The 26976-nt window shown below is 46.6% G+C and overlaps 1 protein-coding gene across 1 annotated transcript in view; it reads left to right on the forward strand.

Moving 5' to 3' along the window:
* LOC140198073 (collagen alpha-1(V) chain-like) overlaps nt 1-26976 on the forward strand; it is a 269358-nt gene that overhangs the window by 123715 nt on the left and 118667 nt on the right. The window contains exons 9-20 of the mRNA XM_072258945.1: nt 422-475; nt 1306-1347; nt 3652-3714; nt 7059-7133; nt 7347-7433; nt 8732-8788; nt 10695-10748; nt 12935-12988; nt 13068-13121; nt 13689-13742; nt 19143-19196; nt 20032-20076. Coding sequence (XP_072115046.1) covers nt 422-475; nt 1306-1347; nt 3652-3714; nt 7059-7133; nt 7347-7433; nt 8732-8788; nt 10695-10748; nt 12935-12988; nt 13068-13121; nt 13689-13742; nt 19143-19196; nt 20032-20076 — 693 coding nt within the window. The remainder of the gene's footprint in view (nt 1-421; nt 476-1305; nt 1348-3651; nt 3715-7058; nt 7134-7346; nt 7434-8731; nt 8789-10694; nt 10749-12934; nt 12989-13067; nt 13122-13688; nt 13743-19142; nt 19197-20031; nt 20077-26976) is intronic.

Below are 26976 nucleotides of genomic sequence, written 5' to 3' on the forward strand. Positions count from 1 at the left end.
GTCCTGTTGAGCACCCAGCTTGCCCTACACCTCATTTCTCTGCATCGCTCTCCGTAATGCACAGGTCCCTGTTCAACGCCAGTTCCTCTTCAACAGCAGTGTGACCAATGTCAGTTCCAGTCGGTGTGATCCCATCCACCAACGGCCCGGGTTGATGATGGTCTGGACTGATCCAGACCAGTCGTGACCAGTGCTGAGCAGCTCTGATCAGCATTTCCAGATCCTGTTTGTGTCCATGGTGTGACTTACCCTCCGTTGCACCCACCTCCAGTGCTTGGATGTGCCTGCGTCACAGGTTTCAGCTGGTATGGTGCCTCCAGCCCTCTGCCAGTGGTTGGGCAGTGGTAAGTTGGTGAATCCCTCCCCTGGGCTGGCGCAGGGAGCCCTGGTGTCTTACCCATTCTGCTGTGCTTGCTTGCAGGTGGCCCTGGCTGGTCTGAAGGGAGAGAAGGGGGAGCCGGCAGTGGTCGAGCCTGTGAGTGTCTCAACGGTCCTCATCCCTCACCCTTCAACATTATCTCCAACCTCACTTCTCACTCTTCACAGCTAACTCCACCCTCATTCCTCACCGCTATCTTCATCTTCATCCCTGAACCCTCAAATTGTCGTCACCAACTCAGCCCTACCCCCATCCTTGCCCCTCACTCCTTACTGCTTACTCCTCATCCCTCACCTTTATCACCAACTTCACCCTTCACTCCATGCCCCTCACCCCTCATCCCTCATCCCTACCCATATCAATACTCCTCACTAAACTAATACCACCTCCCTCACCCGTCACTCCTATACATGTCTATACCCCTCGACTCAGCCCACCCCTCCATCTCTCTCAACCTAAACTCCTCACCCCTACTCTCACCTCATATCTCCCTCTCTACTCACTCCTACCCACATCCTCATCCCACTTCTTCAATCTTCCTCACCCCCCCCACTGGGATGCCGTGCCACAACTGCATCTCTCGACTCACCCGCTCCCACTCTCAACCCCTCTCCTGAGCCCCACCCCTCTCCCTTCTCTTCATTCTCCTCTCTCCCGCAGATTTCCACTTCCCCATCATCTCACTCAACTTTCTACATCCTTCCAAACCCACCCCTCAGCTCCAATCTTTTCACCTTCCCCCCAGCTCCCAAACTCCCATCCTCAAAAGGTTTCCCATCTTCCCACCCATCCCTTTACAACTGCCCTACTCATGGCCTGTTCATCCTTTCCCCTCCCTCAATTACAGCTCTCCTCTCCCTCCATCCCTCGGCAGCTACCTCCAGAAACTCCTCTTCCCCATCTAACCTATGCCTCTGTGCCCACAGGGGATGCTGGTCGAAGGTCCCCCTGGTCCAGAAGGCCCAGCGGTGAGTAGAGGAACCAATCATTGCCGTGTGTGTGTGTGTCTGTCTGTGTGTGCGTGCGTGTGTGTGTGTGTGTGTGTGTGTGTGTGTGTGTGTGTGTGTGTGTGAGTGAGAGAGAGAAGGGGGGAGGGGACTTGCCTATTCAGTCCTCAACCTGTTGGATTCCAAGACTTACAACGTGTTTCCCTCCGGTAAAGGAACCACCCTGTCCCAGAGGGTGTCTGTCCAATGGGAACTGAAGTTTGGAGGCTGAGCTAGCTTCCCTCAGCGCTACTTCAGAATGGGAGGGGGATGATGAGGGTGGTGGAAGGAGCTCCTTTTGTCTGTTATGTTCGAATAAGGGCAGGAATGGTGGAAGGTGACCAGCCCTCATGTGATACCATGTGAGGGGGTATTTTGGGAAAGTGTAGAGTCCATAGATGGGAAGGGTCAGAGGTTATGTGGAGGGTTAAGGAAAGGGCTGAGAGGGGGAGAATGGGGAGAGAGATAGAAGGGGAAAGGAAAGGAAAGTGAGAGCAGGAGAGGAGGGGGAAGGGAGTTGTAGAGAGGAGGGGAAAGTAGAGGGAGAGAGGCAAATGGTGGTAGGAAGAAGGGTGAAGCAGAGGAGAGGAAGAGACAAGGAAGAAGAGAGAAGAGAAAGAGGAAGGGAATATAGAGGGAGAGAGGTGGGGAAAGGGAGGAGGGAGGGAGAGAGAAGGTACAAGGAAAGAAGGGGGTGAAGAGAGAGGGAGAGAGGAGAGGGAAGGGAAAGGGAAGAAAGGAAAAAGCAGGGAGGAAGGAGTTGGAGAGAGAGAGGAAGCAGAAGAGGAAGGGAGGAGGGGAAGTAAGAAACAGGATAGAAAAATTGATGCATGTTGACTCTGACACAGAGAAGCTGCTCTGTTGGTTACTTCCCTGCCACCTCCCCATGAGCTGACTGCCTGGGGAAAGGATGAAAGGTGGATTTCTGGTTTGTACAGGAGTGTTGTAAAGTAATCTCACCAAGAGCCCGTGGGTATCCACAGCAACTCCCTCACTTGTCTGTAAGTGCCTCAGTGGAGAGACCACTTAATTGCATAACAATTGGCTTTTCCCCCTGTGGTTCTTCTCTCTCATTGATCTCAATTGTCTGTCTGTTTGCACCCTCCATGACTCTCTTGCACTGTTCCCCTATTCCTTCCTATCTTCAATACCTTTCCTCCTTTCACTATTTTTGTCTTGCATCTTCTCTGTTCTGCCTCCATCCACCTCTCTTTCTTTCCCTTTCATACTTTCCTCTCTTGAAAGGCAGATGATGACAAAGATTTCCTCTCTCTGACACTCTTATCCCTCATGTCTCTCCTTTCTCTTGCTTTTTTGGTGTTCCTTATCTCCCATTCTCCTTCCCTCTCCTTCCCCTCTCTATCCCACCCTTCACTTTCTCCAGCTTTCCTCCCCTCTCTTCCTTCCCTTTTTGTCACTTCTCTCATTTTCCTCTCTCTGTTCCTTTCCAGAGACTTTTTGCTCGCTCTTCTTCCCTCTCCCTTCCCACTTTCTCTCCATTCTCTCCCTTTCTCTTCTTCTCCTGCACAATCTCTCTCTCTCTTTCCATTGCTCTCCCTCCATCATTTTCTCTCTCCCTCTCCTACTCTCTTCCTCTCTCTTCCTCTTACTCTCTTCTCCTTACTCTCTTCTCCTCTTCTTTTTCAATCTCTTTCTTACACTTTTTCTTTCTGAATTTTCCTCTGATCATCAAAATCTCCCGACTTTATAGCACATATGGTGCATGTATATTTTCAATTTTGTCCCCTGCTTTCATTCTCCTGCCCGACCCCCCACACCAACTGGTTGAAGATCTCAGCTGAAGCAACTTGGTTGGACAGAGGACAAATTTGGTACTGCTTGTGGCCCCTCCCTCTCTCTCTCTCTCTCTTTCTGCCTTTCCTACCAAAGTGGATAACTTCACATTGATCTATGTTAGATGCATTTGGTCATTCACTTTACGTCTGTTCCCACTAACAGGAGATCTGGTCTATGGGTGGACGTGAGATATCAGCTTCTGAACCAGCCATGAATGGGAACGTTATATCCTGAGTCTTGCCCACTGCCAAGCTCTGGGTATATGTACAGGTCATGGGGTGACCATTGCACTACAGTTGTGGGATCATGTCATTCTCATCTTGCAGGTGTGTGAGTTACCCGTGCACAATATTTCACTACCTGTGAGCAGGTGGAGGTGATAGAAGGATTCAGGCACCCGACTCCACTCTTTCCAAAACACGGGCAGTAGCAGTGTAGATCAACGAAATTGTGACAGCTGCTCTAACTTTGCCTTTGATGTGTCTGCAGGGTCTGCCTGGTCCTCAAGGCCCACAGGGACCCCCTGGACCTGCTGGAGATCCTGGAGAGAGGGTGAGTCAGTTCGTTTTGCGCACGAAGTGTAGTGACTGATGGGGAGGGGGTGTGTGGGAGGGTGTTGGGGACTGATGGGAAAGCGGTGTCAGGAGTGACGGGGAGTGATGTTTCTGGTGGGGTGGTGGCAAGTAATGAGGAAGGAATGTTTGGAATTATGGGGAGTGATGGGGAGGGTGTGGAGTGATGCGGAGGGTGGGGTGCAATGGGGCAGGTTTGTGGGGAGTGATGACGAGGGTGTGGGGAGTGATGGGGAGGAAGTTTGAGAGTGGGATGGGGTGTGGAGAGTGATGGGGAGGGTTTAGGGAGTGATGAGGGGGCTTGTGGGGAGTGAAGGGGAGAGGTGGGAAGTGATGGGGAGAGTGGGAGTGAGGGGCAGGTTGGGGAGTGATTGGGAGTGGGGGTAGGGAGTGAACTAGTGATATTTGTTTATTATGGTCAGATATACTAAGATACATTGAAAAGCTTGTCTTGTATACTGTTTACACTGACTGAGTTATCACACAGTGCATTGATGCAGAACAGAACAAGTTAAAAAAACATCAATGCAGAATAAAGTGCAAGAGCTACAGGGAAAGTGACGTGCAGGTAAATAATAAAGTGCAGAATCATAAAGAGGTAGATTGTGAGGTCAAGATTACATCTTATTGTTCAAGAAGTCTGTGCAAGAGTGTAAGAACAGCAGGATGGAAGGTGTTCTTGAGCCTGGTGGTATGTGCCTTAGTATTCTCTGCCTAATGGGAGATGGGAAATGAGAGACTTTTGGTGTGGATTGGGTCTTTGATTATGTTGACTGCCTTGCCATGGCAGTGAGAAGTATAGACAGATTACATGGAGTCTGAGGCTGGTTTCTGTGATATGCAGTTTCTTGTGCTCACCTGCAGAGCAAGTACCATCCCAAATCATGATGCATCCAGATGGAATGCTTTCTATGGTGCATTGATAAAAATTGGTAACTGTTGACAGAGATATGTAGAGGCATTGCTGAGCTTTCTTAGTCTTGACATCAACATGATTGGACCAGGACAGTCTATTGGCAATGTTGCCTCTGATCTGTAATTACCAGTGTGCACAAAAATCATGCGTCGGGCAATTATTTGCCCACTGACACCAGCATGTGCACATTGAATAATTTCTTCAATGAAAACAGTAGTCACAAACAAGAGACAATATGCAGATGCTGGAAATCTAAGCAACGCACACACAATGCTGAACGAGCCCAGCAGGCCAGGTAGCATCTATGGAAAAGAGTTCAGTCAACATTTCGAGCCGAGACCCTTCATCAGGACAGCAGTCTCAGCCTGAAACATCAACTGTATTCATTTCCATAGATGCTGCCTGGCCTGCTGAGTTCATCCAGCATTGTGTGTGTGTTGCTATTAATAAGCCAGTTCTAAAATCTGCAGACAAGTCATCACAAACTCCACGTTTTCAACGCTGTGCACATCAGAAATGGGAAAAGGAAATGTGATTGTGTATGATTGTGATATATGCCTAACATGCCAATGAGATAGATGATGACAACCATGTGAAGTTTAAATTCCTTTGTGTACTAGTAGTAGAAGATGCGTGTGTGCACACACATTCACAGATTAGAGAGAACATTAGTTGTTGGTGTGTTGACTCCTAGGAACTTGAAACTCTTGGGCTTCTCAACCTCAGCACCATTGATGTAGACAGGAGCATGTGCACAACCTACACTGGTGAAGTCAATGACCAAGTCATTTTTTGACGTTGACGGAAAGTTAGTTGTCATGTCACTGTGTCAGTCGCTCTCTTACTTACTGCCCATTACACCACTAGCATTTAGGGCAGCAGTGAAGGCCTTCCCTCCATCGCTGTCAATCCATACACAGATATAGAAGGATTCTTCATTGCTGTTTCCGTAACATTTCTCTTTTTTTGACCGGTCAGGGTTGCTAGTCCTGAACGGAATCACTGAACCTGGAGGACTGGTGGACCACCTTTAGATTGGCCTTTCCCCTTTGACCTGTATGGCATGGGTGACGCTACCAAGGGTCAAACCCAAGGCCCTGACTCCAGCCAACGTATCTCGCCAGGTCGTTGAGGCATGCAAGCTTCCAAACTCTATGATGAGGCTGAGATCCTCTTGCAGGAATAAGCTCTCAATTTCCTTCTTATACTCCGCCGTCATTATTTGAGATACGGCATGCTATGGTGGTATTTAGAGAAACATAGAGTTAGAGCAGATGATACAAAGGTTAGTGGTGCTCTGCATAGAGTAGAAAGCTGCCAAAGGGTACACTGAGATATAGAGTAGATCATTTGCACGTCAGGGTGAAGAAATGACAGATGGAATTTAACCTGGCCAAATGTGAAGTATTACAGTTTAGGAGATCTAAGGTAAAATGTTGACGTGTGGAGGGATCTTGTGGTTCAAGTCCATAGGTCGCTGAAAGTGAATAGAAAGATTGATAGGATGTTATACTTGCCTTTATTAGTTGAAGAACTGAATTCAAGAGTGGGGAAGTTATGTTCATACAGTACAGTATACGAGATAAGCTTTTGTTTGCTACAATTCATTACACACTGCATTGAGGCAATACAAGGTAAAATAATCACAGAATGCAGAATAAAGCATAACAGCTACAGAGAAAGTACGGCGCAGGAACACAATAAGTTGTAAGTTCATAACAAGGTAGATTGTGCGGTCAAAGATCCACCTTATTGTACGAGGGAACCATTCAATACTCTTATAACAGCAGGGTCCCTGAGCCCAATGGGAGATGGAAGAATGGGGAATGTCTGGAGTGGGTAAGCAGAGATTGACAGGATTTTGATTGAAAGGGAGTTGGGGGGAAAAGATGGGAGAAATAGGGTTGAGAAAAAATCATCATCCATGATTGAATAGTGTAGCAGACTCGATGGGCTGAGTGTCTTAATTTGGCTTCTATGTCTTGTGATCTTACGTTATGTAACATCCTGCGCTATTGAATGAGGTGTAAGGAGAAGTGGTATTGGGGTGTGGAGGCAGCTCGGGTCCTTGAGTGTAACCTGGGTGTATGTTGTCTGTTCAGGCTGGTTTACTGAGTACATGTGGGGCACTCCCTCACAACCTGTGGCCCTGCCATGTCACACGTGTAATCACATGTTCAGTTCTGCTTATCATGGATTTAAGTGTGTGGTGGCATTGCCTGTCAAGTATTTAAACCCACGTCCAGCGCTGACTAGTGTTTGCTTAAGCCCACGTACAGCGCTACCCATTACATGTTTAATCGGTGTGTGGCGCAGCCTCTCATGCGATCAGTCCATGCGCAGAGCTTGCCTTGCTGTGCTGTGAGCCTTGCTGACCCACTGACTCTGCTCCTTCCCTCTGTTCCCAGGGCAGGAAAGGACGTCCTGGTCTTCCCGGGGCTGACGGGCTGCCCGGACCCCCCGGGACAGCACTCATGCTGCCGGTAGGTGGAGAGGTGGGATGTGTGGGGTGGCGGTGGGGGCAGGTGTGGTTGTGCTGTTTGTGGTCCCAGGTGGAGGATGGTGGGGATGGGATGATTGGGGATGATGGTGGGGCAGTTGTGGATTGGGAGTGGGGATGGGTGTGGTGGACGTGGTGGTCCTTCCCCCACTCTGCCCCTGACTGAGCTCCAGCCCTGTGCTTTCTTTTCCTCCAGTTCAGGTTCGGTGCCAGTGGGGGTTCCAAGGGTCCGGTGGTCTCTGCTCAAGAGGCTCAGGCACAAGCCATCCTACAGCAAGCCCGGGTAAGTGAGCAACTACAGACAATTTCCACCCACCCAACCTAGCCTCCATGTCTCATCTTTTATCCTCCTAGCCCCCTTCTCTGGATCTTGCCCTCACTCCAATCTGCTCATTCCTCCTGGGTGAACATAAATTTGCTCACCTCTCTCCTACCTCTCCCACTCCTACATGGGCACTGGGTGTGAGCTGGGTGGTTACACATTAGTGGCTCTCCCTGGGAGGGTGCTGTTTGGGCACTGCAACAAGATCAGGTTGCCGAGAGTCTATGTTTCCTGACTTCATTGAATTGAATTGGATTAAATTGACTTTATTACTTACATCCTTCACGTATATGAGGAGTAAAAATCTTTACGTTATGTCTCTGTCTAAATCTGCAATGGGCAATTTATAGCAATTTGTATAAATAGTATGTACAACAGGACAGTCAATATACATAACAACTGTATCAGCATGAATTAAACAGTCTGATGGCCTGGTGGAAGAAGCTGTCCCGGAGCCTATTGGTCCTGGCTTTTATGCTGCGGTAACATTTCCTGCATGGTAGCAGCTGGAACAGTTTGTGGTTGGGGTGACTCGGGTCTCCAATGATCCTTCAGGCCCTTTTTACACACCTGTCTCAGTAAAAGTCCTGAACAGTGGGAAGTTCCCATCAACAGATGCACTGGGCTTCCCACACCACTCTCTGCAGAGTCCTGCGATTGAGGGAAGTACAGTTCCCATACCAGGCAGTGATGCAGCCAGTCAGGATGCTCTCAATTGTGCCCACCGTAGAAAGTTATTAGGATCTGGGGATTCAAACCAAACTTCCTCAACCATCTGAGGTGAGAGGCACTGTTGTGCCTTTTTCACTGCGCAGCCTATGTGACTATGTGAGACTATGTGAGATCCATGTATATATGATACACGATATATATGCCGAGGAACTTAAAGCTGTTCACCCTCTCAGCCCCAGATCCATTGATGTCAATAGGGGTTAGCCCGTCTCCATTCCTCCTGTAATCCACAACCAGCTCCTTTGATTTTGTGACATTGAGGGAGAGGTTGTTTTTTTTTGACACCACTATAAGGATGATGGCTTCTTCTCTGTAGGCTGCCTCGTTATTATTAGGCCGATCAGTGTAGTATCCCAAGAGCCTTGTCCTCCTGACGTTATGCGACTGCTGCCGGAGGGTGAGCAGGATGAGGCAAGGGGCGTGCCGTTCCACTGCAAACTCTGGCACGTGCTGCCCGTCAATCAGACCTCTCCTTCCAGGATCCGCTGCCGCTCACTGGGTGACTCGTCCTCCGTTTTCTCTTTCAGTTGGCTTTACGCGGGCCATCAGGACCTATGGGCTTCACGGGAAGACCCGGACCCATGGTAGGTAATTTTTTTCTGCTGTGATGTTGTTTCCTCAGCTGGCTACTGAGTGATTCAAAGTCAAATTTGAGTTTGTTGTCACTTGCACAAGTACAATGAAAAACTTAACTGCAGACCACTAACAAAACACTCACAAGAAAAACACTGATTTTATTTCATTGGCGTTTAATTTAGCAAGTAAACACACAGTTCATTGTAGTACAAAGTGATCAAAGAGGCCCTAGTGCTGCTATACAGAGGCGGTGATTAGGGCCGGTTGTCCAGGTGACTTCAATGTCCAAATAGCTGAAGGAAAGTAGCTGCTTTGAGCCTGGTGGTGTGGGACTTCAGGCTTCTCTACCTCCAACCCATATATCGGGCTGAGTTCACAATGTTCAACAGTTTCCTTAGTGCAGTGTGTTGCTATACTGAGGTAGCAGTCGGGGTAGTGCGGGTTGGATCAGGAACCAAATGGTTGAAGGGAGGTAGCTGTTCCTGAACCTGGTGGTGTGGGACTTCAGGCTACTGTACTTCCTGCCTGATGGTAACTGAGGGAAGTTACCCTGGCTCAGATGGTGGGGATCTTATACAAGAGAGAATATATTTAGGACAAAAAAAAGTCAATTGTGGAGATTGGGTGTATGTGTTAGAGGGATTGTTCATCAAACTGGACTGTAAAATGCCCCCTAACAAATAAAACAGAAGAAGCTCTAATTAATGAATAGTATTTTTTAACTAATATGGAATATTTTGAACCAATTTGGCTGGTGTATCTGGCATCATTCTGTCAAGGCTATGGTCTTTTTCTGTCACTCACTGTCTCTCCCTCTGCCTCTCTCTCACTCTTTTTCTGAGGGATGTTGGGTAGGCTGGGACTTCATCCCTCAGAGAGTTGGAGACTGAAGAGTGACCTTATAGAATAATATACTATCATGAGGGGCATAACTAGAATGAACGCATGCAGTCTTTAGGGGAAGTGAAAACTCGAGGGCACGGGGTTAAAGGGAGATGGGAAAGATAGAATAGCAACCTGAGGAACAATTGTTTGTGTGGAGATGGTGTGTATTTGGAGCGAGCTGACAGAGAAAGTAGGTGATGTAGGTACAATACATGGATAGCATTGTTTAGAGGAATACAGTATAAACACAAATGTATCTATTTGTTGGGCATTATGATCGGAATGGAAAAGTTTTCTCATACATCACAGAAATGACCCTATAACCCAAAGTGTTCATGCCATCCATCAAGTACCTGTCCATACAAACCCCATGTCCCACTTGTGGTTCACAGCTTTAGCAGCTCTTTGTTTCAAGGTCTCAAATGCTATGAGAGTATCTGCCTCCAGTGCTCCTTCACACAATATATCCTTGATCCCACCCGCTCTCAAGAGGAATAACTCAGAACCTTCTTACCCCTTATTTTAAACCTATACCCTGCAGCTTCAGGTGCCTCTGTAATGGTGAAAAGTTCCCTCCTATCAGCCCTCAAGAAATTTGTCTGCCTCTGTCATGTTCCCCCCAGCCTCCTCTGCTCCAAGGGAATCAAACATAGCACATCCAGTTTTAATTAATTAAAGCCATTCAGGAAGTATAATGAAATAGCATTTTAATGTATTTTACATTATATTATATACAACAACACTTTATAGTTTATAAGTGTGAAAACTGTTTAAGGCGTTGCAGGTTTAAAGCTCTGCCCATGGTGTGAAGGTGGTAAGGGCTGTGGATGAGTGAGGGGAAGGTCCAGGATGGTTGGATGGAAGTGGAGGGAGGGGAACACAGGTGCAAGGAGAGCTGTGTGTGTGCAGGGAGAAGAGAGTGCAATTGTTATTTGCTGATGCTGACCAAGACACCATACCCGGCCACTCCGAGAGGCTTACACAGACGGGATCACTTGTGTTCATGTTGGTTTCCTGCTTGTCTTTTAGGGGAGTCCTGGAGATATGGGAATGAAGGGAGAGCAAGGGGATTTTGGTCCTCAGGTAGGTGACGGTGGGAAAAGGGTGGAAGGGAGGGGTAGAATGTGACTGTGTGGGGTCATGGTGAATGTGTTGAGGTACAATGAGAGGCTTGGGTACAATGAGTGTTAGGGGCAACATTGAATGTGACAGTGTCACAGTGAGTGTGATAGGGAATGTTGAGAGTGATGGGAAATGTTGAGTGTGACAGTGACAGTTAATGTGATGGGGAATGATGAGTGTGACAGTGTCACGGTAAGTGTGAAGGGAAATATTGAGTGCAACAGTGACAGTGTGATGGAGGATATTGAGTATGACAGTGTCACAATGAATGTGATAGGGAACAGTGGGTGTGACAGTGTCATGGTGAGTGTGATGGGGAAATTTTGAGTGCAACAGTGCCGCTGTGATTGTGATAGGGATCACTGAATGTGACAGTGTCACAGTGAGTGTGTTGGGGAACTTTGAGTGTGACAGTGTCACAGTGAGGGTGAGGGTGAATATTAAGTGTGACAGCATCTCAGTGATTGTGATAGGAAAGGTTGAGTGTGTCCATGTCATGGTGTGTGTGTGATGGGACACATTAACTGTGAAAGTATCATCATGAGTGTGATGAGAAATATTGGGTGTCATGATGAGTGTGATAGTGTAATGCTAAGTGTGATTGGAAACACTGAGTGTGACTGTGAGTGTGATGGGGAACACTGAGTGTGATAGTGTCACGGCAAGTGTGAAGGGCAACATTCAGTGTCACGACGAGTGTGATGTGGAACATTGTGTGTGACAGTGTCACGGTAACTGTGAGGGGAATCATTGAGTGTGACGGTGTCCCAGTGTGTTTGATGGTGTCACAATGAGTGTGTTGGGAAACATTGAGTGTGACAACGTCACGGTAAATGTGATGTGGAACGTTGTGTGTGACAGTGTCATAGTGAGCGTGATGGAGAACATTGTGTGTGTGATGGGGAATAAGTGTGACGATGTCACGGTGAGTGTGATGGGGAACATTGAGGGTGACAGTGTCACGGTGCGTGTGATGGGGATCATTGTGTGTGATGGTGTCATGGTGAGTGTGATAGGGAATGATGCGTGAGACAGTGTCATAGTGAGTGTGTTGGGGAACATTGAGTGTGATGCTGTCACGGTGATGGTGAACATTGTGTGTGATGGTGTCATGGTGAGTGTGTTGGGGAATGTTGAGTGTGATGGTGATATAGTGAGTGTGATAGAGAATGTTGAGTGTCACAGTGAGGGTGACAATATCACAATAAGTGTGATGGGAAACATTAAGTGTGATGGTTTCACAATGAGTTTGATGGGCAATGTTGAGTGTGATGGTGTCACAGTGAGTGTGATGGGAAACATTGAGTGTGACAGTGTCACAGTGTGTGATGGTGTCATAGTGAGTGTGATGGGGAACATTAAGTGTGAAAGTGTCACACTGTGTGTGATACGATACATTGAGTGTGATGGTGTCATGGTGAGTGTGATGGGGAATACTGTGTGTGACAGTGTATAGTAAATGTTACAGGGGAATAGTAAGTATGTCAGGGAATTGATGGGATCACACTTCATGTGTCAGGAAATAGTAAATTTAGTGGGGCAAGAGTGAATGTCACAGAGTCATGGTGACTCTATCATGGAGTGTTGAGTGTGTCAGGGAGTGGTGAGTGTGACAGGCTAATGGTGAGTGCAATAGGATCGGTAGATGTGATGGAGTCATAGTGAATGTGACAGGCCACAGAGAGTATGACAGAGTCATGATGAGTGTGACAGGTTGATGGTGAGTGGGACAGATTAACAGTGAGTGTGAAGGTTAATGGTGGGTGTGATGGAGAATAGTGTGACAGAATCATGATGAGTGTGACAGAGTCATGGTGAGCACAGCCGCTTAATGGTGAGTGTAATGGAGTGTGACAGAGTCACGGTGAGTGTGACAGGTTAATAGTGAGCGTGATGGAGAATAGAGTGTGATAGAGTCACAGAGTATTGGGAAATGGTGAGTGTAACAGGGAAGAGTGTGTGTCAGAGTCACTCTGAGTATTGGTGAACAGTGAGGTTAATGGTGAGTGTGATTGAGTCACAGTGAATGTGGCAGGAGTGTGTTCGAGCAGTGAGTGTAATGCCCAACGAATTGCTGTTGCATGTTGTGTGTTGTGTGTATGTGTTTCATTTCTGCGTTGCTGATAGTGCTGCTGGTAATTTTGCAGGGTCCTCGAGGTGCCCAAGGACCACCGGGTCCCTCAGGGAAGCCAGGCCGGAGGGTGAGTGAGCCGCTTCCTACACCTACTCTCCCCTCAGCCCTTCTGCTTCTGACAGTAACTGGGACACCTTGTGTTGCAGGGTCGAGCTGGAGCTGATGGAGCGAGGGGGATGCCCGGTGAAAATGGGATCAAGGTATGAGGGCTTACACTGTCTCAGTGCCCCAGCCACAGCTTTCCCTGTGTCTGCACAGTACTGGGACTGTCTATGCACATGTGTCCGTCTACCTGTCAGTCTGTGTGTGCACACAAGCAGACCTGTGTGCGCACCGCTGAGCAAGTACATGCCTACTGTGTTGGGGTACTGTATGGTACATTGGATCATACTGCTCTGTGTATATACTCTGCTGTATGTGTATGTGTGTACATAGCTCTGTGTATGTGCACATTGTATATACCTGCTTTGTGTGTGTGTGTACACATTCCTATATGAGTGTATATTGTTCTGAGTCTGTGTACACTGTTCTCTGTGTCAGTGCATGCGATAGTGTGTGTGCATATTGTACATGTATTGCTATGGGTGTGTACACTCTTCTATGTGTGTACAATTCTCTGTGTGAGTACACTGCTCTGCGCACACGTACACTATGACGTGATTGTTGCTTTAAGTCTGAACGATGGTGCAGCTGTTGCCATGTCAGACGCTGACTGACAGCAGGCAGCGTTACCTGAGTATCTGCTCACTCTGCTTTGCTCTTCACAGGGTGACCGAGGCTTCGACGGGCTCCCGGGTCTGCCAGGAGAGAAGGGGAACCGGGTGAGTATTCGGTTCACCGCCCACTCCTGCCAAACTGCTGGATGGTTCCTTGTCGTGGTGTGGGTGGGTTTAGACTGGCATTCTCTGTTCACATACCACTCAATGCCACCTCCTTACTCTTTGGCAGCAGGTGGCTGTGGGGGGAGTTGCAGCATCCTTGAACGGTGTCTAGTCTGCAAACCATGACCCTCCCTTAATATTGTGACGAGCCCCAACTCTGCTCATTTGGTCACCCAGTACAAAAGGAGGAGGGTGACCTGGTAAACTTGGCTCTGGGGCTGACACAATGAGCAACCTTGGACCCTGGAGGCAGGCAGTGGAGGGCTCTGCTTGGGCAGACGGCCTGGCAATTTTCCAGCAGCATACTTGTGCCCTGGAGTAAGAGCAGGTGTTGTACATGGTTACAAGGCTGATGTTCCTGGACTATTAGGAGCCACAGGGGAGAAATAGCATCCTAGCTGAGGATGGAAAAGCAGTGGATTCTGGTTAATTGGGCATTTTGGTGCAAGTAAGCAGCTGCCCAAATTTGCCAAAGATTCATGGAAATAGTTAAATGGTATAAGAAAGAGAAACTATTGTTTAACTGAGTAACGATTAATATAGTACTTAAATGAAATACAGAACAAATTAGAACACTATCAATACCTCTGCAGTACTACAAAACTGAATAGCAATTCCTAATAGTTACCAATGGAGGAATTCATCTGCTGTGTTCATTTGATCGACCGAAATGAATTGACTTTATTTCTTACATCTTTCACATACAAGGAGTAAAAATCTTTACGTTACATCTCTGTCTAAATGTGCAATATGCAATCATAATAATATATAATAAATAGAACAGTCAACGTAACATAGAAATACACTCAAATAAGCGTGTTAATCAGTCTAATAGCCTGGTGGACGAAGATGTCCCCGAGCCTGTTGGTCCTGGCTTTTATGCAGCGGTACCATTTCCTGGATGGTAGCAGCTGGAATAGATTCTGGTTGGGGTGACTTGGGTCCCCAATGATCCTTCGGGACCTGTCTTTGTTAATGTCCTGAATCATGGGAAGTTCACAACTACAGATGCGCTGGGCTGTCTGCACCACTCTTTGCAGAGTCCTGCGGTTAAGAGAGGTACAGTTCCCGTACCAGGTAATGATGCAGCCAGTCAGGATGCTCTCAGTAGTGCCCCTATAGAAAGTTCTTAGGATTTGGCAGCCCATACCAAATTTCCTCAACTGTCTGAGATGAAACAGATGCTGTTGTGCATTTTTCACCAGACAGCTGGTGTGTACAGTCTATGTGAGGTCCTTGGTGATGTGGATGCCAAGGAACTTAAAGCTGTTTACCCTCTCAACCCCAGATCCATCGATGTCAGCAGGGGTTAACCATTTCTGTTCCTCCTGTAATCCGCAACCAACTCCTTTGTTTTTGCGATTGAGAGTGAGGTTGTTTTCTTGACACCGCTGTGTCAGAGAGATGACTCCTTCCCTGTTGGCCACCTCGTTATTGTTTGAGATTAGGCCAATCAATGTAGTATCTTCGGCAAATTTAATTAGAAGGTTAAAGCTGTGGGTGGCGATACAGTCATGGGTATACTGAGAGTAAAGGAGTGGACTTAGTAGACAGCCCAGAGGGGCTCTTGTGTTGAGAAAAGGACCAAAATCAGTGCAGACACCTAACGGACTGCCTTCATACAATGCTTTGGATGATTACATCCGCCAGATCTTCCTTTTCTTTGTAACATTCAAGATGATTATCGATACCTTTGTAATCCCTAATTTGTTAAAGTATTGAAATCATTTCATTTTCCCTTGTGGCTGTTCTTAGCATCTACAAGCCTGAAGGCTTGAAACCATGGTGAGCAAATCAGTGCTGAATTTTCTTAATACTTATTTCTCACCAACTATCAGTGACAAAAAAATCATTGCTTTTTGAATACAAACGCGCACAACTGACACTATTTAAAAACTGATCACTCTAAGCACAGTGTAGTGTCTAATGGCATCGCAAGTACACTTGACTGATGCCAGTTAGAAACTGTTTGGCAAGTCTCCTGTCCCAATTAAATGGAATAGTGTCCCAAATAAACGCAGGGAATCCTGGCTATTTCCTTGATTTAGGTTTACACATTGTCTCAACTAAACAGCTGCCCCAATTAACCAATGGGCCAATTAAGTTTCCATCAGACAATGACGCACATGGCGGCCGGTGTAACACACTGTGTAACACGGTGTAACACAGTCTGACACATGGCGCAGAGACAGCTGCCCCAATCTCTCCCTCCCGCATTCTCACAGAACGTGTGAAACCAGTTTCCATTTCCCGGACTGAACCTAATCTCCTTGTATGGCCAAATTGCAGTTCCTGTGAATTAATGGAACACACCGTCTGAAGGCAACAATCCCATCCAATCCTGGTTTGCTGAGTACTCAGTTCATCATAGGGATCTGGTGGGCTGCGGGAGCATTGAAAGAGAGATCCTGTTCCAGGTTATCCAGGCTCCTCCTGTAGGGTTGCGGTGGGGTGTGTGGGGGGAGGTGGGCCCTATCCATCGAGACACAAGTCTCACTGACAGAATCATAGATACATACAGCATGGAAAAGGCCCTTCTGCCCAACTAGTCCATTCTCCATCCAAGCCAGTCCCATTTACTTGTGTTTGGCCATTATTCCTTTTAAATCTTTCCTATCCATATACCAGTCTAACTGTTTTATTAAATGTTGTTATCGTACCAGACTCAATCAGTTCTTCTGGCAGCTGGTTCTACAGATGGAATACCCTCTGTATGAAAAATGTGCTCCTCAGATTCCTAGTAAATCTCTCTTAGTAATTCCTAGTAAAACCCATGCCATTTAGCCCTTGATTCCCCAACTCTAGGAAAAAGATAGTATGCATTCTCCCTGTCTTTAAGCCCCTCATGATCTTCTACACTCTATAAAGTAACCTCTCATTCTCCCACGCTCCAGTGAATATAATCATTGGCTGTCCAACATCTTCCCGTAACTCAATCCCTCATGTCCCAGCAAGAGCTCTGTAAATCCCTTTGCACTCGTTCTAGCTGAATGGCATTTTTCCTATAGCAGGGTGACTAAAACTGAGCACAATATTCCAAATGTGGCCTCAGCAATGTTCTACACAACCGGAACGTGATATCTCAAATCCAATATGTGGTGCTGTAACAGATGAAGGCCATCTTTCTTCACCACCCTGTATACCTGTGGTACCCCATACTCCAACTAGAATAAGGGTTCCCCAATGATGACAGTAAGCTCCCAGGTCGGTTGTCCACAGTGTGGGTGGGCTGAGGATGTGAAGCCTTTCCTGAAACTGGCTCTTCAGTCCACTCTATCTGTACTCATCATCAAGTACCCATCGACGCTGATACCATTTGCCAGCACTTTGCTCGAGGTATTTTCTGCCTTGGTGAGAGCAACAGAGGGTGGGATTAGACCAGCATGTGAGAGCACAGTACAGAAAAAAGCCCCTTGGCCTGCTATGTCTGTGCTAACCATGATGTCAAACTAACTAATCCTATTGGTCCTTTAAGACCATAACATATAGGAGCAGAAGTAGACCATTCAGCCCATCGAGCCTGCTCTGCCATTCAATCATGGGCTGATCCAATTCTTCCAGTCATCCCCACTCCCATGCCTTCACCCCATACCCTTTGATGCCCTGGCTAATCAAGAACCTATCTGTCTCTGCCTTAAATACACCCAATGACTTGGCCTCCACAGCTGCTCATGGCAACAAACTCCACAGATTTACCACCCTCTGACTAAAGTAATTTCTCTGCATCTCTCTTTTAAATGGACGTTCTTCAATCCTGAAGTTGTGCCCTCTTGTCTTAGACTCCCCTGTCATGGGACATAGCTTTGTCATATTTAATCTGTTCAGGCCTTTTAACATTCAGAATGTTTCTCTGAGACCTCTCCTCATTCTCCTGAACTCCAGGGAATACAGCCCAAGAGCTGCCAGATGTTCCTAACATGGTAACCTTTTCATTCCTGGAATCATTCTTGTGAATCTTCTCTGAACCCTCTCCAATGTCAGTATATCTTTTCCAAAATAATGAGCCCCAAACTGCACACAATACTCCAAGTGTGGTCTCACGAGTGCCTTATAGAGCCCCAGCATCACATCCTTGCTCTTATATTCTGTACCTTCAGAAATGAATGCCAATATTGCATTTGCCTTCTTCACCACCAACTCAACCTGGAGGCTAACCTTTAGGGTATCCTGCACAAGGCCTCCCAAGTCCCTTTGTATCTCTATATTTTGAATTCTCTCCCCATCTAAATAGCAGTCTGTCCATTTATTTCTTCCACCAAAGTGCACAACTATATACTTTCCAACATTGTATTTCATTTGCCACTTCTTGCCCATTCCCCTAAACTATCTATATCTCTCTGTAGGCTCTCTGCTTTTGCAACACTTCATGCTCCTCCACCTATCTTTGTATCGTCGGCAAATTTAGCCACAAATCCATTAATCCCATAGTCTAAATCATTGACCTATGTTGTAAAAAGCAGTGGTCCCAACACCGACCCCTGTGGAACTCTACTGGTAACTGGCAGCCAGCCAGCCAGCCAGAACAGGATCCCTTTATTCCCAGTCTCTGTTTTCTGCCAATCAGCCAATGCTCCACCCATGCTAGTAACACCCCTGTAATTCCATGGGCTCCTATCTTGCTAAGCAGCCTCATGTGCAGCACCTTGTCAAAGGCCTTTTGAAAATCCAAGTACACCACATCTGCTGCATCTGCTTTGCCTACCCTGCTTGCAATTTCCTCACTAAATTGTAGTAGGTTAGTCAGGCAGGATTTTCCTTTCAGGAAACCATGCTGGCTTTGGCCTATCTTGTCATGTGCCTCCAGGTTGTCTGTAATCTCATCCCTAACAATCGATTCCAACAACTTCCCAAGCACTGATGTCAGGCTAACAGTTCTATAGTTTCCTTTCTGCTGCTTCCCACCCTTCTTAAATAGTGAAGTATTTCTCCTCTTGGACCCTGGAGATCTGGGCTAGTACCAGTTTTTCAGGAAACAGTTGAACTGATCATTATTTACACTCTTGACATAGAAGGAAGGTATTCAGCCTTGAATCTGTGCTAGCTCGCAGAGCGACCCTGTAAATGACATTCCTTCTTTCAGATCCTTTCTCCCACATTCCCATCAAATCCCCCCAGATTCTACTCCTCACCCACATACTGGGGGCAATTTACAGTGGCTGATTAACGCACGTTTGGAATGTGGGAGGAACCCTGAGCACCTAGGGAATGAACGTGTAAACTCTACACAGACCGTGTTGGAGATCGTGCTGAGAGACAGCAACTCCACGCACTGCGCCATTATGTCTCCGCTTTCTCCGCTCAGTACTACATGTAATCTCATTGGATTTTCTTCTGTTTCAGGGAGAGCCGGGTTCACAAGGACCAATTGGGCTTCCTGGGGAGGATGGAGACAGGGTGAGTCATCTCATCTCAGCGGGCTCCAGTCTCAGCCTCCTGTGTCAATGAGCAGAGAGCACAGCCTGGATCTACAGAGGCTCTTGGCCAGTTCAGGATACCTGCCTGTCTGTGGCCAGGGTCAGAATTGCTGAAGGGACCTCCATTATACCCAGCTTTAATCCGGAGTAAGAGCAGAGGGGGGAGTGCTTTGTCAGGAGTTGAGGGTGGGCAGGTCCTCCAATCCCGAGGGAAGCTGGTATGGAGGAAGGGGAGCAGATAATCAATTAAGTGGGGGGAGAGCAGACAGGAGGGGTGGCTGGAGTGGGACAGGAAGGGGCTGGAGCTGCAGAGAGAAAACAAGTGCGAGAGAGAACGAGACCGGGAGGGGGTAAGGAAGTTAGAGGGGAGAGAAAGAAAGGGATGGGAGGGGAAAGAGTGGGTGTGAGAGGACAGCGGAGGGGAGGGGAGGGATTGCAGGAATAGAGAATGAATGGGTTAAGGGGAGAGACAGGAATGGATGAGAGGGGAGAGAGGTGATACTGAGGCAGGTCACACTGTGGAAGTGACAGTAATGAAGGAGTTCACACTGTGAGAGGGCAGTATTGAGGGACTTTGCATTGTAGGTACTGAAGGAATGTCACTGTGGGAAGGGAGGTACTAAGGGAATATTACACTGTGGGAGGGACAATACTGAGGGAGAACCACATCGTGACAGGGGCAGTACTGAGAGATTGTCACACTTTTGGAGAGGTGATGCTGCGGAGGTGTCACACTGTGGAAGGGGCACTACTGAGGGCTCTTAAATGTCAGATTGTGGTTGTGGCCAATGAATCTTTGCTCTGATTTATTCCAGGGTGACGATGGAGAAGTTGGACCCAGAGGGTTGCCAGGGGAACCGGTAGGCACATCATTACTAAATAATAAATTATAATGTAAAATAAGGTGAGCCCTGAGGAGGAGAGACCATCCTGTGTCCCAGTGCTCTCATACATTTGGGCAAAGTTGCTGTGTTTCCATGACTCACCCAGTGTTATTCCTTCCACCCACTGTCCCATCTCCCCAACTCATATGAAAGTCCCTCCCTACACCCAAATACAAACTCTAACCACAGGGTTCCTCCCACCCCTGTCCCATCTCCCCAACTCCTGACACCCAAACACAAACTCCCACCATAGTGTTACTCCCAGCCAGTGCATTGACTCTCAATAAATGCACTCATTTTCCGTAAGCATCATCACTCCCTCACTCTGTCCCTTCACTCTCACTCCCTTTGCTCACTGTCCCCTCTCTCTGTCTCTCTCTGCTCCCTCTCTCTCTGTCCCTGCTGTTCCCTCACTCTCCCCTCTGACCCCTCACTCACCCCTCTGTCCCCTCACTCTCTCCCCTCTATCCCCTCACTCTCTCCCCTCTGTCCCCTCACTCTCCCCTCTTTCCCCTCACTCTCTCCTCTATCCCCTCACACTCTCCCTCTATCCCCTCTCTCCCTCTATCCCCTCTCTCCCTCTGTCCCCTCACTCTCCCCTCTGTCCCCTCACTCTCTCCCCTGTGTCCCATCACTCTCTCCCTCTGTCCCCTCACTCTCTCCTCTGTCCCCTCAAGATCCCCTCTGTTCCCCCACTCTCCCCTCTATCCCCTCACTCTCTCCCCTCTGTTCCCTCACTCTCCCCTCTGACCCCCCACTCTCCCCTCTATCCCCTCACTCTCTCCCCTCTGTTCCCTCACTCTCCCCTCTGACCCCTCACTCACCCCTCTGTCCCCTCAATCTCTCCCTCTGTCCCCTCACTCTCTCCCCTCTGTCCCCTCACTCTCTCCCTCTGTCCCCTCACTCTCCCCCTCTGTCCCCTCAAAATCCCCTCTGTCCCCTCACTCTCTCCCTCTGTCCCATCACTTTTCCCTCTGTCCCCTCACTCCGTCCCAAAAGTATAATCTCCTGGTAGTCAACCTCTCCTGATTTCCATTCCGACATGGCCTCCTTTTCTACCACAATGAGCCACTCTCAGGATGGAAGAGGAACACCTGATATTCTGTCCATGTAGCCTCTAACCTGGTGGCATAAATCGATTTCTCCATCCAATAATTTCTTTCTTTCTTTCACTTTTTTGTCCCTTTCCCCTTCCCCTTTCTTCTATTTCCCACTTTGACCTCTTATATCTTCTCCTCACCTAACTATCATCTCCCCCGGTGCCCTTTGTTCCCTTTCTCCCATGATCCGCTCTCCTCTCCAATCAGATTCCTTCTTCTCCAGCCTTTTACCTTTCCGGCTAGCTTCACCTATCACCTTCTAACTTGTTCTTTTTCCCCTCCTCGACCTTTTTCTTCTGGCGTTCTCCCCCCGCCTTTCCAGTCCTGATGAAGGGTCTTGGCCTGAAACATTGAAACATCTAGTTTTAAAGATGCTACTGACTTGCTGAGTGCCTCCAGTATTTTGTGTGTGTTCATTCCTTCCCTCTGTTCCCTCATTTTCTCCGCTGTATCTTAACTCCCTCCCTATCTCTCGCTATTTATTCAGGCCTCTGTATCCAGGCCAGCTGAAGTAGAGACATTCTGCCCCAGTTCCTCTTTCAGCACCATAGCCCAGCAGGACATGTGATGACAGTTTACCCACCTACTGCATGTGACTGGGGCAGCAGATCTCTCGACCCCTTTACACTGCTCCATCATTCAATAACATTAAAGTCAAAATTAGGTCTATTGTTACGTGCACAAGTGCAATGAAAATCTTACTTGCAGCTGCATCACAGGTACATAGCATCATATTAGTATTTGCATTAAAAACAGAAATTAATCATATATTATTCACAATTTTTAAAAGAAAACACAATTAGAACGAAATGTGCTATGTCTATTTTAGTCCCAATCAGTCAAAAGTGTTAATAAATTAGGTAAATTAGGGTTGTGCTGGTTTGTCCAAGAACTGAATGGTTGAAGAGAAGTAGGTCTTCTTGAACCTGCTGAGGGTTCCGTACTTCCTGCCTGATGGTAGCTGTGAGAAGCTGGCATAGCCCAACTGGTGGAGATCTTTGGTTATGGAATTTGCTTTCTTGAGGCAAAACCTCCTGTAGATACTAGTGATGGTGGGAGGGATGTACCCAGGTTATATCGGGTGAAGTCCACTATCCTCTGCAACTTCTTGTTTACCTGCACATATGGATTACTTAACCAGACTATGATGCAATCTGTCAAGATAATTTCAACAGTACATCTATACAAGTTTGCTGGATGTTTGGTGCCTTGCTGAACTGCCTTAAGCTCCTCAGAAAGTAAAGATGCTGGCTTACCTCTCTTATGATTGTATTAATATACTGGGCCCAGGATAGATCCTCCGATATCAGGAGAGATGTAAATAAGATTGAAAGAGTACAGAGAAAATTTACCAAAATGTTTGCTGGGTCTAGAGGACCTGAGTTATAAGGAAATAGTGACTAAGTTCAGACTTTATTCCTAAGAATATAACAGATTGAGAGGAGATTTGATAGGAGTATAGAATATTATGAAAGGTATAAATGAGATAAATGCAAGCAGACCTTTTCCACTAAAGTTGAGTGAGACTATAACCAGAGATCATGGGTTAAGGGTGAAAGGTTTGAAGTTTAAGGGGAAACTTCTTCACTCAGAAGGTCATGAGAACGTGGAATGAGCTGCCAGCGTAAGTGGTGCACGTGAGCTCAATTTCAATATTTAAGCCAAGTTTGGATACGTACATGGATAGTAGGGATATAGAGGGCGATGGTTCTGGTGAAGGTCAATGAGAGTACGCGGTTTAAATGGTTCCGCATGGATGATGGGACAAAGCGCCTGTTCCTGTGCTGACATATTCACCCTCCTTCACCTTCTGACAAAAACAATCAGCTTTTTAGTTTTGCTGATCTTGAGCAAGAGGTTGTTGTTGCACCTCCACTCAATTCTGATCTGACTGTAAATCATCTCCACGTTCTTATCTACCCGTGTGGATAATCTGTCAATGAAGACACCTACACTTGTAAAAATATTCAAAGAGTGCTTAATTCATTCTTTAGTGGAAGAGAGTTCCAAAGGCTCACAGGGAGGAAACTAAAACTTGGGTGATCCTTGATTTAAATGGACATTTATTTTTAAACTGTAAACAGCCCCCCCCCCCATTCTAGATTTTCCCACAATAGAAATCATCTTCTCCACATCCACCCTGTCAAATCCCCTCAGGATCCTTGAGTCCCTGTCAATTGTCTAAAGTGCAAGCTCTCCTCATTTGCCTATTACGAGCTGGCTTGTGAATATCTCTACTGTTTCCATAGTTGCAGATCCCTTCCTTAAACCCGGTAACCACAACTGAAAACAGTATTCAAGGTGCTATCTCACACTGTCAGTACCCCTGTTCATCATGCAGGTTTTACTCTCTAGTGTACACCCAGGTCCTCTCCAATGAAGATGGCATGCTGTTAGCTTTCTCATTGAATTCCTATACTTGTCTATGGACCATGTACCTCCAGGTTCATCTGTATCAAAAAGCAATCACCATCTAATCATAGCCAAAGACCCCACACTCCCCAGATGTTCTGTTTTAGCCCCCACCATCAAATAGAAGATGCAAAAGCCTGAAATCAGATACCATCAAGCTCAAGAACAACTTCTACCCCACTGCTATTAAACGATTGAATAGTTCCTTAGTACAATAAAATCCAACTCTTGAGCATCACAATCTACCTCGTTATGACCTTACACCTCATTGTCTGCCTGCAGCTGTTTCATTGTATTCTGCACTCAGTTATTGTTTTCCTTTGTTTTGCCTCAATGCAAGGTGCACTGATTTGATCTTTATGAACGAGATGCAAGACCTGTTTTTCACTGTTCCTCAGTACATCTGACGACAATAAATTAATTCTAATTCCAATTTAGAAAATATGTTTTATAATTTACCCTGAAAAAATATTCCTGCATTTATTCTCTAATTGCTAGATCTTTGACTCAACCTATTTTTATGTCTCTGTCACATTTACAGTTTAAACTCCTCAATACCTTTGCATCATTGGTGAAATTTGGCAGTGTTTTCATCCAAGTAATTTACATAAACTGTAACCAGAACCATTTCCTGTGCCACAACTCTCATTTAATCTTGTTATTTGGAAAAAAAAATCAGAATCAGAGTAAGATTTATTTCTCTGATTTAGATGACATGAAATTTGTTGGTTGATGGCAGCATTACAGTGCAAAGACATTAGTTTACAATGAATTACAAAACTAAATTAATTATTCAAAAATGAAAGGAATAACAAGGTAGTGTTCATGGATTCATGGACCATTCACAAATCTGATGGTGGAGAGGAAGAAGCTGTTCCTGAAGCATTGAATTGATTGAATTGAATTAAATTGATTTTATTTCTTACATCCTTCACATACATGAGGAGTAAAAATCTTTACGCTATGTCTCCATCTAAATGTGCAATCATAGTAATTTATAATAATTTGTCATAAATATAACAGGCAATGTAATATAAGGTATATTCAAGTCAACGTGAGTTCATCAGTCTGATGGCCTGGTGGAAGAAGCTGTCCTGGAGCCTGTTGTTCCTGGCTTTTATGCTGCGGTACCGTTTCCCGGATGGTAGCAGCTGGAATAGACTGTGGTTGAGGTGACTCGGGTCCCCAATGATCCAACGGGCCCTTTTTACGCACCTGTACTTATAAATGTCCTGAATCATGGGAAGTTCACAACTACAGATGCGCTGGACTGTCCGCATCACTTTCTGCAGAGTCCTGCGATTAAGGGAGGTACAGTTACCATACTAGGCAGTGATGCAGCCAGTCAGGATGCTGTCAATTGTGCCCCTGTAGAAAGTTCTTAGGATTTGGGGACCCATACCAAACTTCCTCAACTGTCTGAGGTGAAAGAGGCGCTGTTGAAAAAGTGTGAATCTTCAGGTTCTTGATGGTAGTAATGAGAAGGGTGAATGTTCCGGATGGTGAGGGCCACTCTTGGCCCATTTATATAGAAATAGAAAACCTACAGCACAATACAGGCCCTTCAGCCCACAATGCTGTGCCAAACATGTACTTACTTTAGAAATTACCTAGGGTTACCCATAGCCTTCTATTTTTCTAAGCACCATATACCTCTTAAAAGACCCTATTGTATCTGCCTCCACCACAGTCGCCGCAGTACATTCCATGCACTCACCAGTCTCTGCATAAAAAACTTACCACTGACTTCCCTCTGTACCTGCTTCCAAGCACTGTAAAACTGTGCCTTCATGTGTTAGTCATTTCAGCCCCAGGGAAAAGCCTCTGACTATCCATATGATCAATGCCTCTCATCATCTTGTACACCTCTATCAGGTCACCTCTCATCCTCCGTCACTCCAAGGAGAAAAGGCCAAGCTCACTCGACTTATTCTCATAAGGCATGCTCCCCTATCCAGGCAACATCCTTGTAAATCTCCTCTGCATGCTTTCTATAGTTTCTACATCCTTCCTGTAGCGAGGCAGCCAGAACTGAACACAGTACTCCAAGTGGCGTCTGACCAGGGACCTACATAGCTGTAACATTACCTCTTGGCTCTTGAACACAATCCCATGGTTGATGAAGGCCAATACACTGTATGCCTTCTTAACCACACAGTCGACCTATTCAGCAACTTAGAGTGTCCCGTGGACCGGACCCAAGATCCCTCTGATCCTCCACACTGCCAAGAGTCTTACCATTCTTGCCAAAGAGGGAGTACAAAGAAGGTTCACTAGCTTGATTACTGGGATGGCAGGACTTTCATAAGATGAAAGACTGGATTGACTAGGCTAATGCTCTCTGGAATTTAGAAGATTGAGGGGGGGTCTGATTGAAACGTATAAAATTCTAAAGGGATTGGACAGGCTAGATGCAGGAAGATTGTTCTCGATGTTGGGGAAGTCCAGAACAAGGGGTCACAGTTTGAGGATGAAGGGGAAGCCTTTTAGGACCGAGATGAGGAAAAACTTCTTCACACAGAGAGTGGTGAATCTGTGGAATTCTCTGCCACAGGAAACAGTTGAGGCCAGTTCATTGGCTATATTTAAGAGGGAGTTCGATATGGCTCTTGTGGCTAGAGGGATCGGGGGTATGGAGAGAAAGCAGGTACAGGGTTCTGAGTTGGATGGTCAGCCATGATCGTACTGAATGCTGGTGCAGGCTCGAAGGGCCGAATGGCCTACTCCTGCACCTATTTTCTAGTTTCTATGTTTCTATTAATACTATATTCTGCCATCATATTTTATCTACCAAAATGAACCACGTCATACTTATTTGGGTTGGGCTCCATCTGCAACTTCTCAGTCCAGGTTTGCATCCTATCAATGTCCTGCTGTAACCTCTGACAGCCCTCCACACTGTCCACAACACCCCCAACCTTTGTGTCATCAGCAAATTTACTAACCCATCCCTCCACTTCCTCATCGAGGTCATTTATAAAAATCACAAAGTGTAAGGGTCCCAGAACAGATCCATAAGGCACACCACTGGTCACCGACCTCCACGCAGATTATGACCCATCTACAACCACTCTTTGCCTTCTGTGGGTAAGCCAATTCTGGACTGACAAAGCAAGGTCCCCTTGGATCCCATGCCTCCTAACTTTCTCAATAAGCCTTGCATGGGGTACCTTATTAAATGCCTTTCTGAAATCCATATACAGTACATCTACTGCTCTACCTTCATCGATGAGTTTAGTCAAATCCTCAGAAAATTCAATCAGGCTCGTGAGGCATGACTTGCCTTTGACAAATCCATACCAACTATTCCTAATCATATTATGCCTCTCCAAGTGTTCATAAATCCTGCCTCTCAGGATGTCTT

This window comes from Mobula birostris, chromosome 5, assembly GCF_030028105.1.
Source record: "Mobula birostris isolate sMobBir1 chromosome 5, sMobBir1.hap1, whole genome shotgun sequence".
NCBI classification, from domain to species: Eukaryota; Metazoa; Chordata; class Chondrichthyes; order Myliobatiformes; family Myliobatidae; genus Mobula; species Mobula birostris.